The sequence below is a fragment of the Dasypus novemcinctus genome, chromosome 19 (assembly GCF_030445035.2).
Source record: "Dasypus novemcinctus isolate mDasNov1 chromosome 19, mDasNov1.1.hap2, whole genome shotgun sequence".
NCBI classification, from domain to species: domain Eukaryota; kingdom Metazoa; phylum Chordata; class Mammalia; order Cingulata; family Dasypodidae; genus Dasypus; species Dasypus novemcinctus.
The window spans coordinates 83,961,448-83,977,449 of NC_080691.1; the positions used below are offsets into that span (position 1 = coordinate 83,961,448).

Here is a 16,002-nt window from a genome sequence, read left to right on the forward strand (position 1 = left end):
AGCCTCCTCCACCCCTCTAGCCCCGCCCGGCCCGCAGCCTCCTCCACCGCTCTAGCCACGCCTCCACCGCGCTAGCCACGCCCAGCCTCCTCCACCCCTCTAGCCCCGCCCGGCCCGCAGCCTCCTCCACCGCTCTAGCCCCGCCTCCACCGCGCTAGCCACGCCCAGCCCCCTCCGCCGCTCTAGCCACGCCCAGCCTCCTCCACCGCTCTAGCCACGCCCCCAGCCTCTTTTACCGCCCCGCCACTCTAGCCACGCCCCCAGGCGGCGCCCAGGCCTGCGGCCCCCCTGGTTTGCCCCTTTGCGGCCACCGTCTCCCTGGGCCGCCGTCGCCTACCGCGCGCGCTGCCTGAGCCTCTCCCGCGCGCCCGCTCCACGTCGTGCGTGCCGTGCGTGCTTTGCGCACGCGTGCGTGCGCGGGTACGTCGGCCGGCGAGGCGGCGGCAAACGGCCGGCGGCGGGCGGCCGCGCGGGGGGCGGCGGCGCGGAGGAGGCGGCGGGGCCATGGCCGAGGCGTCGCCGCAGCCCGGACGGTACTTCTGCCACTGCTGCTCGGTCGAGATCGTTCCGCGCCTGCCGGTGAGGCCCGGGCCGGGGCGGCGGGCGGGACGCGGGGCCCGGCCTCGGGCCTGACGCGAGGCCGCGCGGGGGTCGCCGCGCCCGCCCCTCCGCGCGCGCCGCCCCGACGGGAAAACCGAGGTCCGGGGCCGCGCCAGCCCAAGGTCACTCGGCGCGGAGCCCGAGCCGCGCGGGCGCGCGCCCCGCTCTCAGGTGTGGAAACTGAGGCCCGGGCAGGAGGCGGGCCCTGCGACTCCGGGCCGGGTACGCCGCTCGGGAAGGGCCCGGCCGCGGGCAGGAAGGACGCGCGATCCCGGAGGAGAGGCCTGAGGGGAGGCCGGGCCCGAGAAGGGCGCCGGGGCGGTCGGCCGAGCGCGGGCGGGGGCGGGCGGGGGCCGAGGACCAGCTGCGGCCCGGGGAGCTGGGGGCGCCCGCGGCAGCCTGTGTTCCCGGCCGGCGCCTCTCCTCCCCTGGGGCCCCGCCGCAGGCTGGGGGGCTTCGGCAGGGCCGCCCACCCCGCGTCCAGGCGTCGGGCGCCAGCTTCCCCCTGCCCCTTGGGGACCTCGGGACGGCTCGCTTAGGCCCTGTGTCCCCCGCCGACCTGACGCCCCCGAGGCCGCGGAGGGGGGGCTGCTTGAGAAGGTGCGGCTTCCCGCCCACCGCGGTCTGGGCCAGCGATCTGCGTGTCTGACCAGCACGTGCTTTCCTTAGGCTGAAGCCTAGAGCGCCGTGAGTCAGTCCAGCCGCCCCCGTCTCACAGGTGGAAAAACCGAGGCCTGCGGTGGCTCTGCGGAGCGGGAGAGCCCGCCAGGGAGGCGGGCGGGTGGTGGCTGGGGAGCGTCTGGAGGGGACGCGCGGAGTCCCGCCCCCAGTGCAGGCCCACTGAGCGCCTCTGGGCATCCTTGCCTGGCCCCGGAGGCGGGCAGCACCGTGCCCAGGCTGCCCGCCGGGGAGCCCCGAGGCTGCCTCTGGAGCCAGCCCTCCCAGCCGGGGGCTCCAGGAGGAGGCCCAGGGGAGCCCGGAGGAGTCTGTTGAGACGACGGTGGTCCCAGGGAAGGAAAGGGCCTGAGGCCCCCTGCCCCCGCCCCCCGGCCCCAGAGGAGGGAAAGTAAACTCTCAGGGTGGGAGCAGACCAGGGTGCCGAGACTCGCCCCACCGCCTCCGTCTGGTCTCTGCTTCCGGGCCGCTGCCGGCCTGCGTGTCACTTCCTTCCAGGCGCAAGTGGGGCCCCTCGCAGCCCCTCGAGGCAGGCCTGGTGGAGACCCCTGCCGCTCGGGCTCCTCTCCTGGCCGTGTGGTCCTGGGCCTTGGCCTCTGTGGTCGGTCACTGGGCGTAGCTGGGATTGTTTCTCGTCCCGGCCGTTGGAGAGCCCGTGGTGACCGGGCAGCGGGGGCCTCTGCTCTCACCAGGTTTACAGGCAGGCGGGAGCCGCCCTGAGTCGGTTTAGTCACAGGCAGGGGTAAACTCCCTGCGAGCAGAGAGAGGGCTGGGTCAGGCCTTCCTGCCCGCGTGAGGGACTGACGCGGCCGCCTGCCCGCGCAGGGCCGGGTGGGCGAGGGCAGCCTGGGTTCTGAGTGGGGGGGGCCGGCCGGCCAGCCCCGCATTTGGCGTCGGCCACACCTGGAAGCCCCAGCCCGCCCCACCCTGCAGTGGGGTCGCCCTGTGGGGGCACTCACCGGGAGGCATGCAGTGCCCCGTAGTGCCAGAGGAGCTCCTGTGCTCCCAGAGGCTCCTTCCCAGCCCCCGAGGGCCCTGGAAGCGCACCCCGGGCTGCTCTGGCTTCACAGGTGGCTTGACCTCCCTGCCCACACTGCGCTCTCCTAGGACGGGGGTGGCGACCTCACCACACTGTGGGCCTTGCACCTGTGTGTGCAGCGCAGCCCACCGCCGGGGAGGCAGGGACGCCCGCGAGGGGCAGGGGCAGGGTCGGGGAGTGTAGGGGAGCAGGCTTGGCTGTGGTGGATGGGAGCTGGCAGCCTGGCAGAAGCTGGGCGCGCAGGCCAGGCCCAGGCGGGCCGCTCCCTGGTCTCCCGGCGGGCCCCCCGCGGGCAGACGGCGTCCGCGTCAGGAGCCTGTGCCGGCAGGCTGGGGCGAGGCGGGTGGAAGGCCGTGCTGTGGTTCCCGGGGGTCTGGTGGGCGGCGGTGGAGCACAGGCCCGTGCCCGGGCGCCCACGTGCTGGCCGTGCCGCTGGGGCCCACAGAATGGGGTGCTCCCGGCTCGTCTGCGCCCGCCAGCCCTGCCCACGTGCCTCTGCGCCCCTGCGCAGTCTCCTCACCCTGAGCTCGTGGCAGCCGTCGAGCCCCAGTGGGTGATGGGGGGCTGTGCGGGGCCTGAATGACACGCTCCCTCTCTCCAGTGGGTGATGGGGGCTGTGCGGGGCCTGAATGACATGCTCCCTCTCTCCCGCCACGCCCCCAGTGGGTGGTGGGGGGCTGTGCGGGGCCTAAATGACACGCTCCCTCTCTCCAGTGGGTGATGGGGGCTGTGCGGGGCCTGAATGACACGCTCCCTCTCTCCCGCCACGCCTCGGGTCACCTCTGGTCACCTCCAGCCACAGCCGTCCTTCCTCTCCGGTGACCTACAGGTCTGAAAAGCGGCTCCTGGGTGTCAGCAGAACGCAGTCCAGAGTCCTCCCCGCAGGCTCGCGGACCTGCCTCCTGGGGGCCTTGCCTCCTGGGGGCCTTGGGGGCCGGCCCGAGTGCTGTGCCTCAGGCAGCATCCTGCCCTGGCTCCCGTAGTGGCCTGCAGAGCGGGCCCCGAGGCGGGTGGGTCCTGTCCTCAGTAGCCCACCTGCAGCCCCACGCAGAGCGGGCCCGAGGCGGGTGGGTGCCTGTCCACAGCCCCACCCGCAGCTCCACACACAGCGGCCCTGGCTGGGGATGGGCGGAAGAGCGCTGAGTTTCTTCTGGTCCAGCCTCCGCCTCCGTCGGGCTCCCCAGGAGGGGCTCCCCGGGCCGCGCGCCCCAGCCTCGTCGTGCCCAGGCCGGCACGGCGGGGCCATGCCGTGGGGGTGGGCTCGGTATTGGCGAGAGTCAGAAGCAACTTGGGGAGGACGAGAGTACCAAGTGGGCAGGCCTCGCCGCCTCGCGCACCCGTAGGCCGGGAGCTCGGGGCCGTGCCCAGCTTCTGTGCCACGCGTGTTCCGGGCTGTCGTGGTGGGCGCCATCAGGGCCTGGGCCCCAGCTGCTCGCCAGCCTCGTCCAGAGCGACTGCAGCTGACCCTGGGGTCAAGCCAGACCTCGCCAGGGCTCAGGGTGGCAGAGTTCAGGCCGTGTCAGGCTGGACCCACGGAAGAGCCCACACCCCCAGGCCTCCCCCAGGTCATGCTCGGTGCTGGCAAAGCTGGGCCGTGGGGGCCGGCCCAGACCCCACGCCTACTCCTGTCTGCATGGCCGGCGGCCCCTGCAGCTGGCGCGTTCTCTTTTGGGACAGGAGGCCCTGGGTTTGACCCAGTCTCCAGCTCCCTCTTGGGATGCAGGAGAGCAGCACTCAGAGGTGGGCCGCAGTGAGGGGCACTGTGAGCCCCTGCCCAGGGGGCCTTCCCTGGCGCCGCTGAGGTCCCCAGTCCTCGGGCGCGGGCTCGGCAGTGTGGGCCGGGCCTGTCTCTGCAGGGGACGTGCGTCCCCGCCTCTAGCCTATGGCTTTAGAACGCAGATGACAGTGTGCCTCTCAGCCATTTTGAAGGGGAGCCCCGTCCTCACCCACAGCAGAGCACTGGGCTCAGGAGCTGGGGCCGCTCGCGCACCTCCAGGCCAGGGGGGACATGCCTGTGGCCCTCATCTGCCGTGGCACTTGGGGCGTCCAGGATGGCAGCTGGATTTCATAGCCCCGGATGCTGAGGTCATCCTCCGTTTACAGGTGGGGAGACCGAGGCTCGGAGCTGGGAAGTGACGTTTGAGCAGAGACCCGACTTCTGCAAGGGGGCAAGCCAGGTAGATATCTGGGGAAGGACGATCTGGCTGAGGGGACAGTAGGCGCAGGCCCGGGGCCGGCTTCAGAGGATGCAGCGAGGGTGCCACCGAGAGGGCCCAGGCAGGGTCGGTGCTTCGGGGAGGCGGGCGCACTGGCAGGCTTCTCCATCCGCCCGGGGCCTGGGCTTCCGCCACAGGGGCCAGGCTGCCCGCATGGTGGGGTTCCACCGAGGACTTGGCAGAGCTGGGCCCTGAGCCCTGGTGCTTCCGACTGGGAGGCGGTGCTGGCTTGGGACACAGGTCCCGTGGGGACCCGCCTGTCGGGCTGTGGCTTAGCCTGGGGGCGGGGCACAGCCCTCCCGGGCAGAGAGGCTAGCCCCACAAAGCAGCCTGAGGCGAGGCGGGGTCTGCCCTGGTGCACACTGTGTCCCCTTGGGCTGCTCCAGTGGCCGTGGGTCCTGGCCAGTGGCCAGAGCAGGGCTGCCTCTGCCCGCCTGCACAGCCCTGCTTCCCGGGGTGCCCACACACCTCAGGTTCAGTGCCACCTGGTGCCAGGACGTTCACGTCACCCCACAGGGAAACTCGTCCCCGTGCCCTCTGCTCACGTCTCCGTAGACGCCTCGTGCTGGACGTTTGGTGTCCACGCAGTCCCGAGTGGGAGTTCCCCGTGCCCCTTCCTCCTTGACAGCTGGACACCGTCCCGCTGTCTGGCCGGGCCCGGGGCCACCTCCCTGCTCCTCTGTTGCTGGACACCTGGGCCACAGCCCCTGTGGCAGCTGTGGACGGTGCTGCTGTGCGCGTCGGCATGCAGACGTCCACCGGGCCTGTGCTCAGGCTCCGGGGCAGCCACCCAGTGGCCCCGGCCGCGCACGCTGTGCTTGCTCCTGAGGGCCTGCCTGCCCCCCGCGCGGCCGGCTTGGATTGGGCGGCTGGCCTGATGGGGGGCGGTGTCTGGAGAGCCGGCAGCTCCACGTGCCCCACCCCCGCGGCTCTGCTTCCTGGATGTCCTCGGGGGACCCAAAGGCGTCAAACTTCCACGAAGGCCCACTTACCTATTTGTTGTTGTGTTATCTTGTGCTTGTGCCGTGAGGTCGGCAAAACCACTGCCTGCCGCGAGGCCCTGGAGGGGTGTCCGAGTTGGGGTCGGGTTTAGGTCTCTGCCTCGCTGAGTTAACTCTTGCAGAGCGAGGGGTGGGGCCACTTTCTCTTAGGCACTGGCCCTCTATGGCCAGCTCTGTTGTGGAGGAGACTGCTCTCTCCCCAGCGCGTGGACTTGGCCCCCGTGTCGCGCTCAGTCAGCGCCGGCCGTGGGGCAAACCCCAGGCGCAGTGCTGTCCCGGTCCCGCATCTGTCCTCAGGCCAGGACACGCTGTTGGAGTTGCTTTGTAGTAAGTTCTGAAACTGGGAAGTGTGCATCCTCCAGCTTTGTTCTCTTTCTCAAGATGGTTTTGTTTTTTTTCTTTCTTTCTTTTTTTTTTTAAGATTTATTTATTTATTTCTCTTCCCTCTCCCCCCATCCCCTCTCCCTGGTTGTCTGTTCTCTGTGTCTATTTGCTGTGTCTTCTTCTTTGCCCTCTTCTGTTGTTGTCAGTGGCATGGGAATCTGTGTCTCTTTTTGTTGCATCATCTTGTTGTGTCAGCTCTCCGTGTGGGCGGTGCCATTCCTGGGCAGGCTGCGCTTTTTTTGCATGGGGCGGCTCTCCATGCGGGGGTGCACTCCTTGCGCGTGGGGCTCCCCTATGCGGGGGACACCCCTGCGTGGCACGGCACTCCTTGCACACATCAGCACTGCGCATGGGCCAGCTGCACACGGGTCAAGGAGGCCTGGGGTTTGAACCGCGAACCTCCCTTGTGGTAGACGGACACCCTATCCACTGGGCCAAGTCCACTTCCCAGTTTCGTTTTTAAAGATTTGTTTATCTAGGCCCCCCTTGTCTGCTCTTTGTCCCTTCGCTGTGTGTTCTGTGTCTGCTGTCTTCTCTTTAGGCGGCTCTGGGCTCTGATCCTGGGGCCTTGCGGAGCGTGGGAATGGTGCTCTCTCTCTCGCACCGCTTTAGCTTCTTGGTCTCCTGCATCTTATTGTCTCTCCTCCGTGTCTCTTACTGTATCATCACCGTGCAAGCTCTCCGTGTGGGCCTGCTCTCAGCGCAGTCCAGCTCGCCACGTGGACCTGCTCGCCCTCACCAGGAGGCCCTGGGCTTCAAACCTTGGACCTCCTACGTGGTAGAAGGGAGCCCAGTTGCTTGAGCCAGTCCTCTTCCCTCAAGACGGTTTTGGCTGTTTGGGGCCCCCTGCAATTCCATGTGAATTTGAGAATCAGCTTTGCTAATTCTGCAAAAAAGGCTGCTGGGATTTTGGTAGGGGTTGCATTGGATTTGTAGATGGTTTTAGGCAATATTTACATCTAATATTTGGTTTTCACCAATCCATGGACACGGGTCATCTTTCCATTTATTTAAAAATGGGCTTTAATTTCTTTCAGCAGTGTTCTGTAGTTTTCAGTGTACAAGTCTTTCGCCTCCCTGGTTAAATTTGTACCTAGTGTTGTAGTCTGTTAGACGATCCTGTAGACGGGGTGTTTTTCTTTTCCAGGTTGTTCTTTACTACTCAGTAGCTCCCAGCTGACTTGGCAGCTCTCTCGTATCCTGCGGCTTGGCTGATTCGTTTACGGGGTTTCTCTGGGTAGGGTTCTGTCCCCTGTGACTGGTGGTTTGACGCCCTCATTCCCCTCGATGGCCTGTGGCTTCTGCCTTCCTGCCTGCTCGGGCAGAGGTCTGGCAGTGGTGAGCCCCAGCGGTGACGGGGCAGCAGGAGCCAGGCCAGGCCGTCACCATCGCGTCTGGTGTTTGCTGTGGGTTTTCATATGTGCCCTTTATCATATTGGGAAAGTTTCCTTTTATTCTTTGTTTTCCGAGTGTTGTTACCGTGAAAGCATGTCGGATTTTGTCCAATGTCATTGTTTCATCAGCTGAGAGATCTTTCTATTAATATGGATTGCACGATGGATTTTAAATATGTCCTTGCATTCCTGGAATAAATCCCACCTGGTGAAGTGTATAATCTTTTTACTACACTGTTGGATTCGGTGTGCTGGCATTTTGTTGAGGATTTTTATATCACTATTGATAAGGGAGGGAGCGGATGCAACTCAAGTGGTTGAGCACCTGCTTCCCACCTGTGAGGTTCTGGGTTCTATTGTGACACCTCCCGTATGTATATTCATAAGGGATGTTAAGTCTGTGAGTTTCTTTCCTTTTTTATTTTTAAGATTTTTACATTCTCTCCCCTTCCCCGGCCCCCCCTCCCCCCAGTTGTTTGCTGTGTCCATTCACTGTGTGTTCTTCTGTGTCTGCTTGTATTCTTGTCAGGAGCACTGGGAATCTGTGTCTTTTTGTTGCGTCATCTTGCTGCTTCAGCTCTCTGTGTGTGCAGCGCCATTCTTGGGCAGGCTGCACTTTTTACACACTGGGCGGCTCTCCTTACAGGGTACACGCCTTGTGCATGGGGCTCTCCTACGCGGGGGACACCCCAGCGTGGTACGGCACTCCTTGCGCGCATCAGCACTGTGCGTGGGCCAGCTCCACACGGGTCAGGAAGCCCTGGGTTTGAACCCTGGACCTCCCATGTGGTAGGCAGATGCTCTATCCGTTGAGCCAAATCTGCTTTCTGTGAGTTTCTTTTCTTGTGTTCTTTTTATTTGGCTTTCTTATGAGGGTAAAGCTGGCCTTGTAGAATGAGTTAGGAGGTAGTCGCTCTGTTTCGGTTTGCCAAAGGCTGCCAAGGCAACATACCAGAAATGGGTTGGCTTGTCCAAATGGGGATTTATTAATTTATAAGCCTAGCATTCTGAGGCTGAGAAAAATGTCCAAGTGAGGCCTCAGGTGGAGTCCTCACCTGCAGACAGCTGCAGGTGATCCCGGACTCTTGCACGTGGCAGTGTCTGCCAGTCCCTCCTCTAGGCTCCACTGCTGTCAGCTTCAGCTGCCCCATCTGTGGCTTTTTCTCGCAGCTTCTTGTGTCTTTTTTTAGGTCTTCTGTGCTGTTTATGGAGGACACACCTGGGCCACGCCTTACTGAAGGAAAGTGATCAAAGGCCCTTTGGTGACGTGATTTACTGGAAGGGCCCCTGGAAGAGTTTGACAAGGGTTGCTGTTAAGTCTTTAAATGTCTGTTAGAAATCGGTAGTGAAACCATCTTGTCCTGGACTTTTCTTTGCTGGGAGGTTTTTGGTTACTGGTTCAATTTCTTTACTTGTTATAGGTCTGTTGAGATTTTCTGTTTCCTCTTGAGTCTGATAGGTAATTTGCATATTTCTTAGGATTTTCCCATTTCATCCACACTTTAATTTTTGGGCATATAATTAATTGTTCATAGTGTTTTCTTATCCTTTTTACTTCTGTAAGATCCTCACTTTCATTCCTGATTTTAGTTATTTATATCCCCTTTTTTTCTTTGTTAATTTAGCTAAAGGTTAGTCTATTTTTGTGATCTTTTCAAAGACGATCTTTTGGTTTTACTTATTCTATTGTTATTTCTTTTCTTCAACTCACTTTGGGTTTGGTTTGCTCTTTTTCTAGGTCCTCCAGTTGTAAGGTTAGGTCTCTGATTTGCGATCTTTTTTTAATGTTGGCTCTTAGAGCTATAAATTTCCCTATCAGCACTGCCTTTGCTGCATCCCATAAATTTTAGTATGTTGTGTTTTGTGATTTCTCCTTTGACCCATTGATTAATAGTATGTTGTTTTAATTTCCACATATTTTAAAAACTTCCAGTTGTCCTTACACTATTGATTTCTAGCTTTATTCTGTTGTGGTCAGAAATGCTAGATTTTGTGGTTCCAGTGTTTTTAAATCTCAGGTTTGATGTCAGGCCTAGCCTGTGGTCTGCCCTAGACAATGCTCGTGTGCCCGCGAGGTGCCTGCTGAGGACAGTGTGTGGCGCCCGCGGGCCCGGCCAGACGTGCTCGGCCCTGCGCCTGCTGCCCTCTGCTGAGGTACGCTCGTTTCCTGGGGTGGCGTGTCGGGGTCTCCAGCTGCTGCGTAGACGGTCTGATTCTCCCCTCAGTCCTGTCCGTTTCTGAGTCGTGTTCCTTAGGGCCCCGCTGGAGGTGCGTGTTTGTGGCCACAACGTCGGCGTGCTGGGTCGAGCCTTTCATCCGTGTGTGGCCTTCGTTTCTCGCCATCTTTGTGACTTGGCCTGTTTTGCCTGGCAGTGATACAGCCATCTGGCTCTGTCTGACTATTGTTTGCATGGAATATCTTTTCCTATCCTTTTACTGCCAACCTCTTTGTCCCCTTGAACTTAGAGTCTCTTGTAGACAGCACTGAGAGGGATTGTGCTTTTCACCCCGTCCTCCAATCCCTGCCTTTCGGGGCGGAGGTTGAGCCATTGACATTTTAGGGAATCACAGAAAAGGAGGCTCGACCCCTGCCGTAGGGCTGCTGTTTCCTGTGTGTCTTCAGCAGCTCTACCACTGCCCTTTTTTAGTATTTAATTGCTCTTTTGTAGTATCTCATTTTGATTCTCTTGTCCTGTCCCTTTTTCTTTATTTTTAATTTGCTTTCTTAGTGGTAATCTCTGTAAATACAGTGAGCACCTTAAAATTGCAAGCTAGTTTGACTAGCACCATCCTGGTTTTAGTCGTGTACAAACTCTACTCTTGCCCATCTCTGTCCTTCCCTCTCTATGTCATGGGTTTGGTACCCCTTTATGCGTTGCCTGCCCGTTGACGTGGATTTTAAATGGCGTCTAACACATTTGCCTGTTGACTTGTGAGGGGGAAAAGCAGACGTAGCCCGAAGTACAGGAGTACGGGATGTCCTTGCTGCGTGGCCTTCACGGTGTCACATACCCTGCCGTCCTGCGCGGCTCTCTGGTGTCCTCACTGCGGCCTGGAGGACTCCCTTTCGTGTTTCTCGTAGTGTCTTCTCCTAATGAACTCGTTCAGCTTTTCTTTATCTGTGAATACTTTTTCATTTCCCCTTCATTTTGAAAGACAGTTCGTTGCATCCAGAATTCTTGGCTGACAGTTTTTCTTCTAAGGACGTTCACTGTGCCCATCCCACTGGCTTCTGGCTTCTGTGGTTTCTTTTTTTTTCCCCCTTTTTTTATTTTTATTTTTTCAGGATTAAGAGGTCTTTAATGAGAGCCTTGAACCGAGTACGCAATCCCTTTTTAAATTGTTCCGTGTCTCCATGGCTTCTGCGTCCTCGCGCTTCCTGGGTGTGGGGGTGCGTGTCGCTCATCGGGCTGGGAGGTCTTTGGCCGTTACTTCTCCAGTTACTTTCTCTGCCCCCTCCCCTGTCCTGGGACACGATGACATGTGTCGGGCACTCGATGGGGCCCCACAGGTCCCCAGGTGCTGCTCTTTTTCTTTATTTTTCTTTCTGCTCTTCACCCTGGATAACTCCCTTTGTCTTGTCTCCAGGTTTGCTGATCCTTTCTTCTGCCTATTCCAATCTGCCGTTGAATCTGTTTAATGAGTTTTTCATTTCGATTACTGTACTTTGCAGCTGCACAATTTCGGTTTGTCTCCTTTTGACAAGTCCCGTCTCTTTACGTTGTTGATACAGCTAACTTTCTTTGGCTCGTTGACTGTATTTAAGGCTGTTGATGTAAAGTCTTCAGTATCTCTAGGGTAAGAGCTTCTTCAGGGATGGTTTCTGTTAAGTTCTTTTTTTTCTTTTTGCTTGTGTTTTCCTGAGAACTGGACATTCTGAGTGTTAGGTTGTCACTCTGGAAATCGCACTCTCCCACTCCTTTGGGGTTACGAGATTTTATTCTCATTGGGTGCTGGACTCTTCAATTTGTGATTTTTCAAAATTATTTTTGTTCTTGAAGAGGGAATGGAAAGTCACATGAGGAAGCGCAGGCCCCACCTCTTTAAGGCGCGCCGCCGCTTTTCCGCGTGGGGGGCGCGGGGCCTGGTGGTCTGGGGGGTGTGCTGCTGCGGCCGGCGCGGGGCAGAGGCCCCCTCCTCCCCCCTCGCCGGGTGCGGCTCCACGAATACCAGGGGGCGCCACCCCGCGCCCGCTCCGCCTCCCCTCTCCGCCCCGACCTGCGCCCTCCCGCCTGCGCCTTCTCGCCCCCGCGCCTTCTCGCCCCCGCAGGGCTCTCGCCTGCGCCCCTTGCCCCCGTGGTCCTTCCTGTCTCATGGCAGGAGCGGCGAGGCCGTCGGCGCAGTCTAGCTGGTGCCCCCGTGGGCAGGCAGTCCGCACCATCCTCGCCGCGAGCGTGGCGTCCCCCCCTCAGCCCCGCAGACACCAGCGTGTGAATGGGCCCCGTTTATGGCCCGAGGCCCTGGAGGCCCACCCACAGCCTGACGGGGCCGCAGCCCCCACCCACTGTTGGGGCCTGCGTGCGCAGGCAGCGGCAGTGGTCCTGGGCCGCCGGGACGTCCCACAGTGCCACACAGGGTCCCTGGGCTGGCAGGGCCACCCCTCTGCCTGGGGACGGCTCGCTGGAGCGCTGTGGGCCGAGGAGACCGAGAGCAGGGCAACTGGCCGGCCCGAAACCAGGGACGCCAAGGGCCCCGGGTGAGAGGTTGCAGGGCTTCCGGGGGTCGTAGCTGCTCTGCGCACTGCCTGGCGCCCAGCTCAAGGCCTGCCCCCCCTCACCGGCGGCCTCCGCCTGCCCTCCGCGGCTGTGCGCCCCAGGCCTGCGCTCACCAAGCGTCAAGCTGGCCTACTGGCAAGGGGACGGCAGCAGCACCTCGCAGGGCCTGAGGGTACGCGGCTTGGCTTCCTCCGTCCTGGCGGCACTGTGGAGCCCTGCGCTCACCCACGCCGCCCTCCCCTCTCCTCTCTCTGCCACAGGATTATATCTGCCCACGATGCGAGTCTGGTTTTATCGAAGAGCTTCCAGAAGAGACCAGGTGACCCCTGCGCTGTCCAGAGGCCGGAGGGGCCGGCTGGAGCCCCGGGGCCTTCGCCTCGGCACGCATCTGCCCAGGCCCTCCCTTTGGCCCCATGGGGCAGGGGTGGGCGACTGGGCGCCGTGACCCCGGGAGGCCGGGGCTGGGGTCACCACTTGTCTCCCTGCACCCGTTTCACCTCCTGGGGCAGTGGGCATGTGGCAAGGGGCTCGCTGGCCCGCGCCCTGCCCTGCTGGGCCCGCCCGGGCACGCAGCAGGGGCCCCGGTCACACGAGACGGCCCCGGCGCCCTGACGCCCGTCTCCCCCAGGACCACAGACAGCAGCCCCGCCCCCTCCACGGCACCTGCGGACCCCAGCAGGCCGTCCTTCGAGGTGAGTCCCGCGCGTTGCCCGAGGGGGCTCGTCGTGGCAGCTTGTCCCGGCGTGTGCGGGGGCTGGGGGCACGCCCGCCCACCCGCACCGTGGTCACCGCCCTCACGTCCCACAGAACGTGGACCAGCACCTGTTCGCGCTGCCCCAGGGCTACGGGCAGTTCGCGTTCGGCATCTTTGACGACAGCTTCGAGATCCCCACGCTGACGCCCGGCGCGCCGCCCGAGGATGGCAGGGACCCCGAGAGCCGGCGCGAGCGCGAGCACCAGTCCCGGCACCGCTATGGCGCCCGGCAGCCCCGGGCCCGGCTCACGGCGCGGCGCACTGCCGGCCGGCACGAGGGCGTCCCCACGCTCGAAGGGTGAGGCCCGGTGCGGCGAGGCAGGGCGGCCGCCCGAGCCCCCACTCCCGGGGTGCGTGGGGTCCGGAGGGCCCTGGGCCGCCGCCCGCCTCCCTCTTCCAGAAGGCTCCCCCACCCCGGGAGGGCGAGCGCCAGCACGCAGCCTGGGAGCCGGGAGGGGCTTCTCAGGCGGGGGCCGCACTCTGGCCTCCATCGGCCTCGGTGCTGCAGCCAAGGGCCGCGCCCCCCGCGCTCCCGCCTGTACGCCCCGCACAGGGGGCGGCGCGGGGCGGGGCGGGCGGGGCGGGGAGGCGCGGGGCGGGCAGTGACGGCCGCTCTGTTGCAGGATCATCCAGCAGCTGGTGAACGGCATCATCACCCCGGCCACCATCCCCAGCCTGGGCCTGGGCCCCTGGTGAGTAGTGGGCGCCCCCGCCCTGCCGCCCCCCGCCCGGCGCCGTAACCCGGCCCCTCTGCCCCCAGGGGTGTCCTGCACTCAAACCCGATGGACTACGCCTGGGGGGCCAACGGCCTGGACGCCATCATCACGCAGGTAGGGGCTCACCGGGAGGGCCGTCCTCGGGGTGGGCCGGGCAGGCCCCGAGCGCAGCCCTGCCGCCAAGGCAGCCTAGGCAGCCCAGGCAGCCCAGCGCTCGTGCCTTGCAGCTCCTCAATCAGTTTGAGAACACGGGCCCCCCGCCCGCCGACAAGGAGCGGATCCAGGCCCTGCCCACCGTCCCCGTCACCGAGGAGCACGTAGGTATGCGCCTGCCCCCTCGCTGCCCGAGGCCCAGAGGCCCCTCCGCTCCCGGCGGGGTCTCGCCGCACCCCGGGCCCGCGGCGCTCACTGCCCCACCCGCAGGCTCTGGGCTGGAGTGCCCCGTGTGCAAGGACGACTACGCGCTGGGCGAGAGCGTGCGCCAGCTGCCCTGCAACCACCTCTTCCACGACGGCTGCATCGTGCCCTGGCTGGAGCAGGTGAGCGGGGCCGCGGGCGGCGGGCGGGTGGCGGGCGGCAGCGGGCAGCGGGCGGGGTCCCCGGCACCCGCTGCTCACACTCCCCCCACGAAGCACGACAGCTGCCCTGTTTGCCGGAAGAGCCTCACGGGACAGAACACGGCCACGAACCCCCCGGGGCTGGCGGGCATGGGCTTCTCCTCGTCCTCGTCCTCATCCTCGTCCAGCTCGCCCGGCAACGAGAACGCGGCCAGCCACTCCTGAGGCCCGGCCCGCGGCGCCAGCGCCAGTGCAGGACGCACGCCTGCCCGGGCACCCCGCGCCCGATGCACCACGGCCGCCCGTGGACTCGCGGCGCCCAGGCCGCCACCGCTCCTGCCCGCTGGGCCGGGCTCGGAGGACCCGCCCTGTGTGGGGTCGCGCCATCCTGCCCGGCCCCGCCCGCCGCCCACGGGCTCCCGGCCGTGCCGGCCCCCGCGCCCTCGTCTCTAACCTCGTCCCGGAGCCTTCGCAGTGGAAAGGGTTTTATAATTCTAAATTATTACTGCTTTAAATAAACAGACGTTCAGCTCCTAAGCAGCCGCGCATGGTCTGTGGAGCGTCGGGGAGACCCGTGGGTCACACCAGGACAGGCCCCGCCCTGCCAGCCTCCGCGGCCCGGCCGTGCGGGGGGCTCAGGCCACGACGCGGAGGCTGAGCGGCTGCCGAGACGGACTTGAGGGAGACTGCACGCGTCCTGGAAGCTATTTAAATACAGCGACTCAGAAGCAGCTGGCCTGGCCTCTTCCTTCCGTGCGGCCGTCGGGGTAGGGGGGCTGGACCCGCCGTCGGGGGGTGGGGCTGGGCTGGCCGGTGGGGTGGGGGCCTGGGCTGGTCGTCGGGGTGGGGGGGCAGGCCCGCTGTCAGAGTGGGGGGCCTGAGCCGACCCCCGCCTGCCACGCAGGGCTCGGCGCAATATGGCGCCCAGGCCTGAGCCCCGAGAAGCACCGGCATCGCCGGCTCATGTGCCCGTGTGGCGCGGGCCGTCTCTGCCCCGGGTCACTGGAGGAGCACAGGGCCCGGCCGCCCCGCAGTGCTCACACTAGGACATCGGGCTGCACAGAGCGGCTGTGCCCTCGCCCTACTCTCCATGCCGTCCTCAACGGTGGCTGCAGCAGCTTTTTTTTCTTTTTGTATTCTGGGCGTCCTTGGTGCCACGTGTCCTTGGCTGTGTCCAGCTGCGCGGCCTCCGTTCTTTCGTTTTACTTAGTGCCTCCTGCTTGCTGACCCGCGCGTGCTGCTTGTCCCGCCTGCTCCCTACTTCCTTGTCCTGGGAGCTGGGCCTTCTCGGGGTCCCCGTCCTGCGCGTGGCTGTCCCCAGGACCCCTCCCACAGCGCTGCTCGAGGCTCGAGGCTCTGGCCTGCAAGCTGTCCTCCGGGCGCCGCGTTGAGGATCCGGCCCGGGCCGCCGCGAGGGCTGGCCCAGGTCAGCACAGCAGCGCCTGTTCTCCGGCCGTGCCAGCCGCTGCGTGACGCAGTCCTCAGCCTCGCCGGCCTGTGGGGTGGGACGCCGAGCAGCACCCGGGCGCCCCCCAGGCCAGGGGCGCCCTACCCCCGACAGCCACAGCGGCTCCAGGCCTGGGGACCCAGCGCCCTGGTGGGCGCGGCGGCCGTGGCTGGCAGGGGCGGGCAGGGGTCCTGGAGGCCCCCTCTGGGCTTCCCGCGTCTCCAGTGGATGCTGGGGCTGGGAGGGGAGCAGGGAGCCCTCACCCCATACCGTCACCAGCTGGGGCGGGCGGGTGGCATCACAAAGGGGAAACTGAGGCACAGCCAGCCCCAGCCGGGCCCAAGAGTTCTCCAGCTGGAGTGCGAGGTGGCGCTGTGACAAGCAGACGCGCCCGCGGGTCTGGGGGCCCAAGACCGTCCTGCGGCTCAGTCACACCTGTGCTCGTGGCGGCTTGTCCCCGCTGTCCGCAGGGAGGCCCGTGGGCCACGAGGGGAGCAGCAGCAC

The 16,002-nt window shown here is 64.1% G+C and overlaps 1 protein-coding gene across 3 annotated transcripts; it reads left to right on the forward strand.

Moving 5' to 3' along the window:
- Positions 1-421: 421 nt before the first annotated feature.
- On the forward strand, positions 422-14,782 carry RNF126 (ring finger protein 126). 3 transcript variants are annotated; one of them, XM_058282244.2, is made up of 9 exons: positions 422-579; positions 12,285-12,343; positions 12,653-12,716; positions 12,832-13,076; positions 13,402-13,470; positions 13,539-13,608; positions 13,722-13,815; positions 13,918-14,033; positions 14,574-14,782. In XM_058282244.2, exons 1-9 carry the CDS (start codon positions 505-507, stop codon positions 14,586-14,588), a joined length of 807 nt encoding a protein of 268 aa, XP_058138227.1. In that variant the 5' UTR covers positions 422-504; the 3' UTR covers positions 14,589-14,782. The 3 variants fall into 3 exon arrangements, with proteins under 3 accessions (XP_058138227.1, XP_058138226.1, XP_058138225.1); XM_058282243.2 differs by lacking the exon at positions 14,574-14,782 and adding an exon at positions 14,127-14,414 and having other exon boundaries at positions 425-579; XM_058282242.2 differs by having other exon boundaries at positions 427-579; positions 14,135-14,782.
- Positions 14,783-16,002: the final 1,220 nt, after the last annotated feature.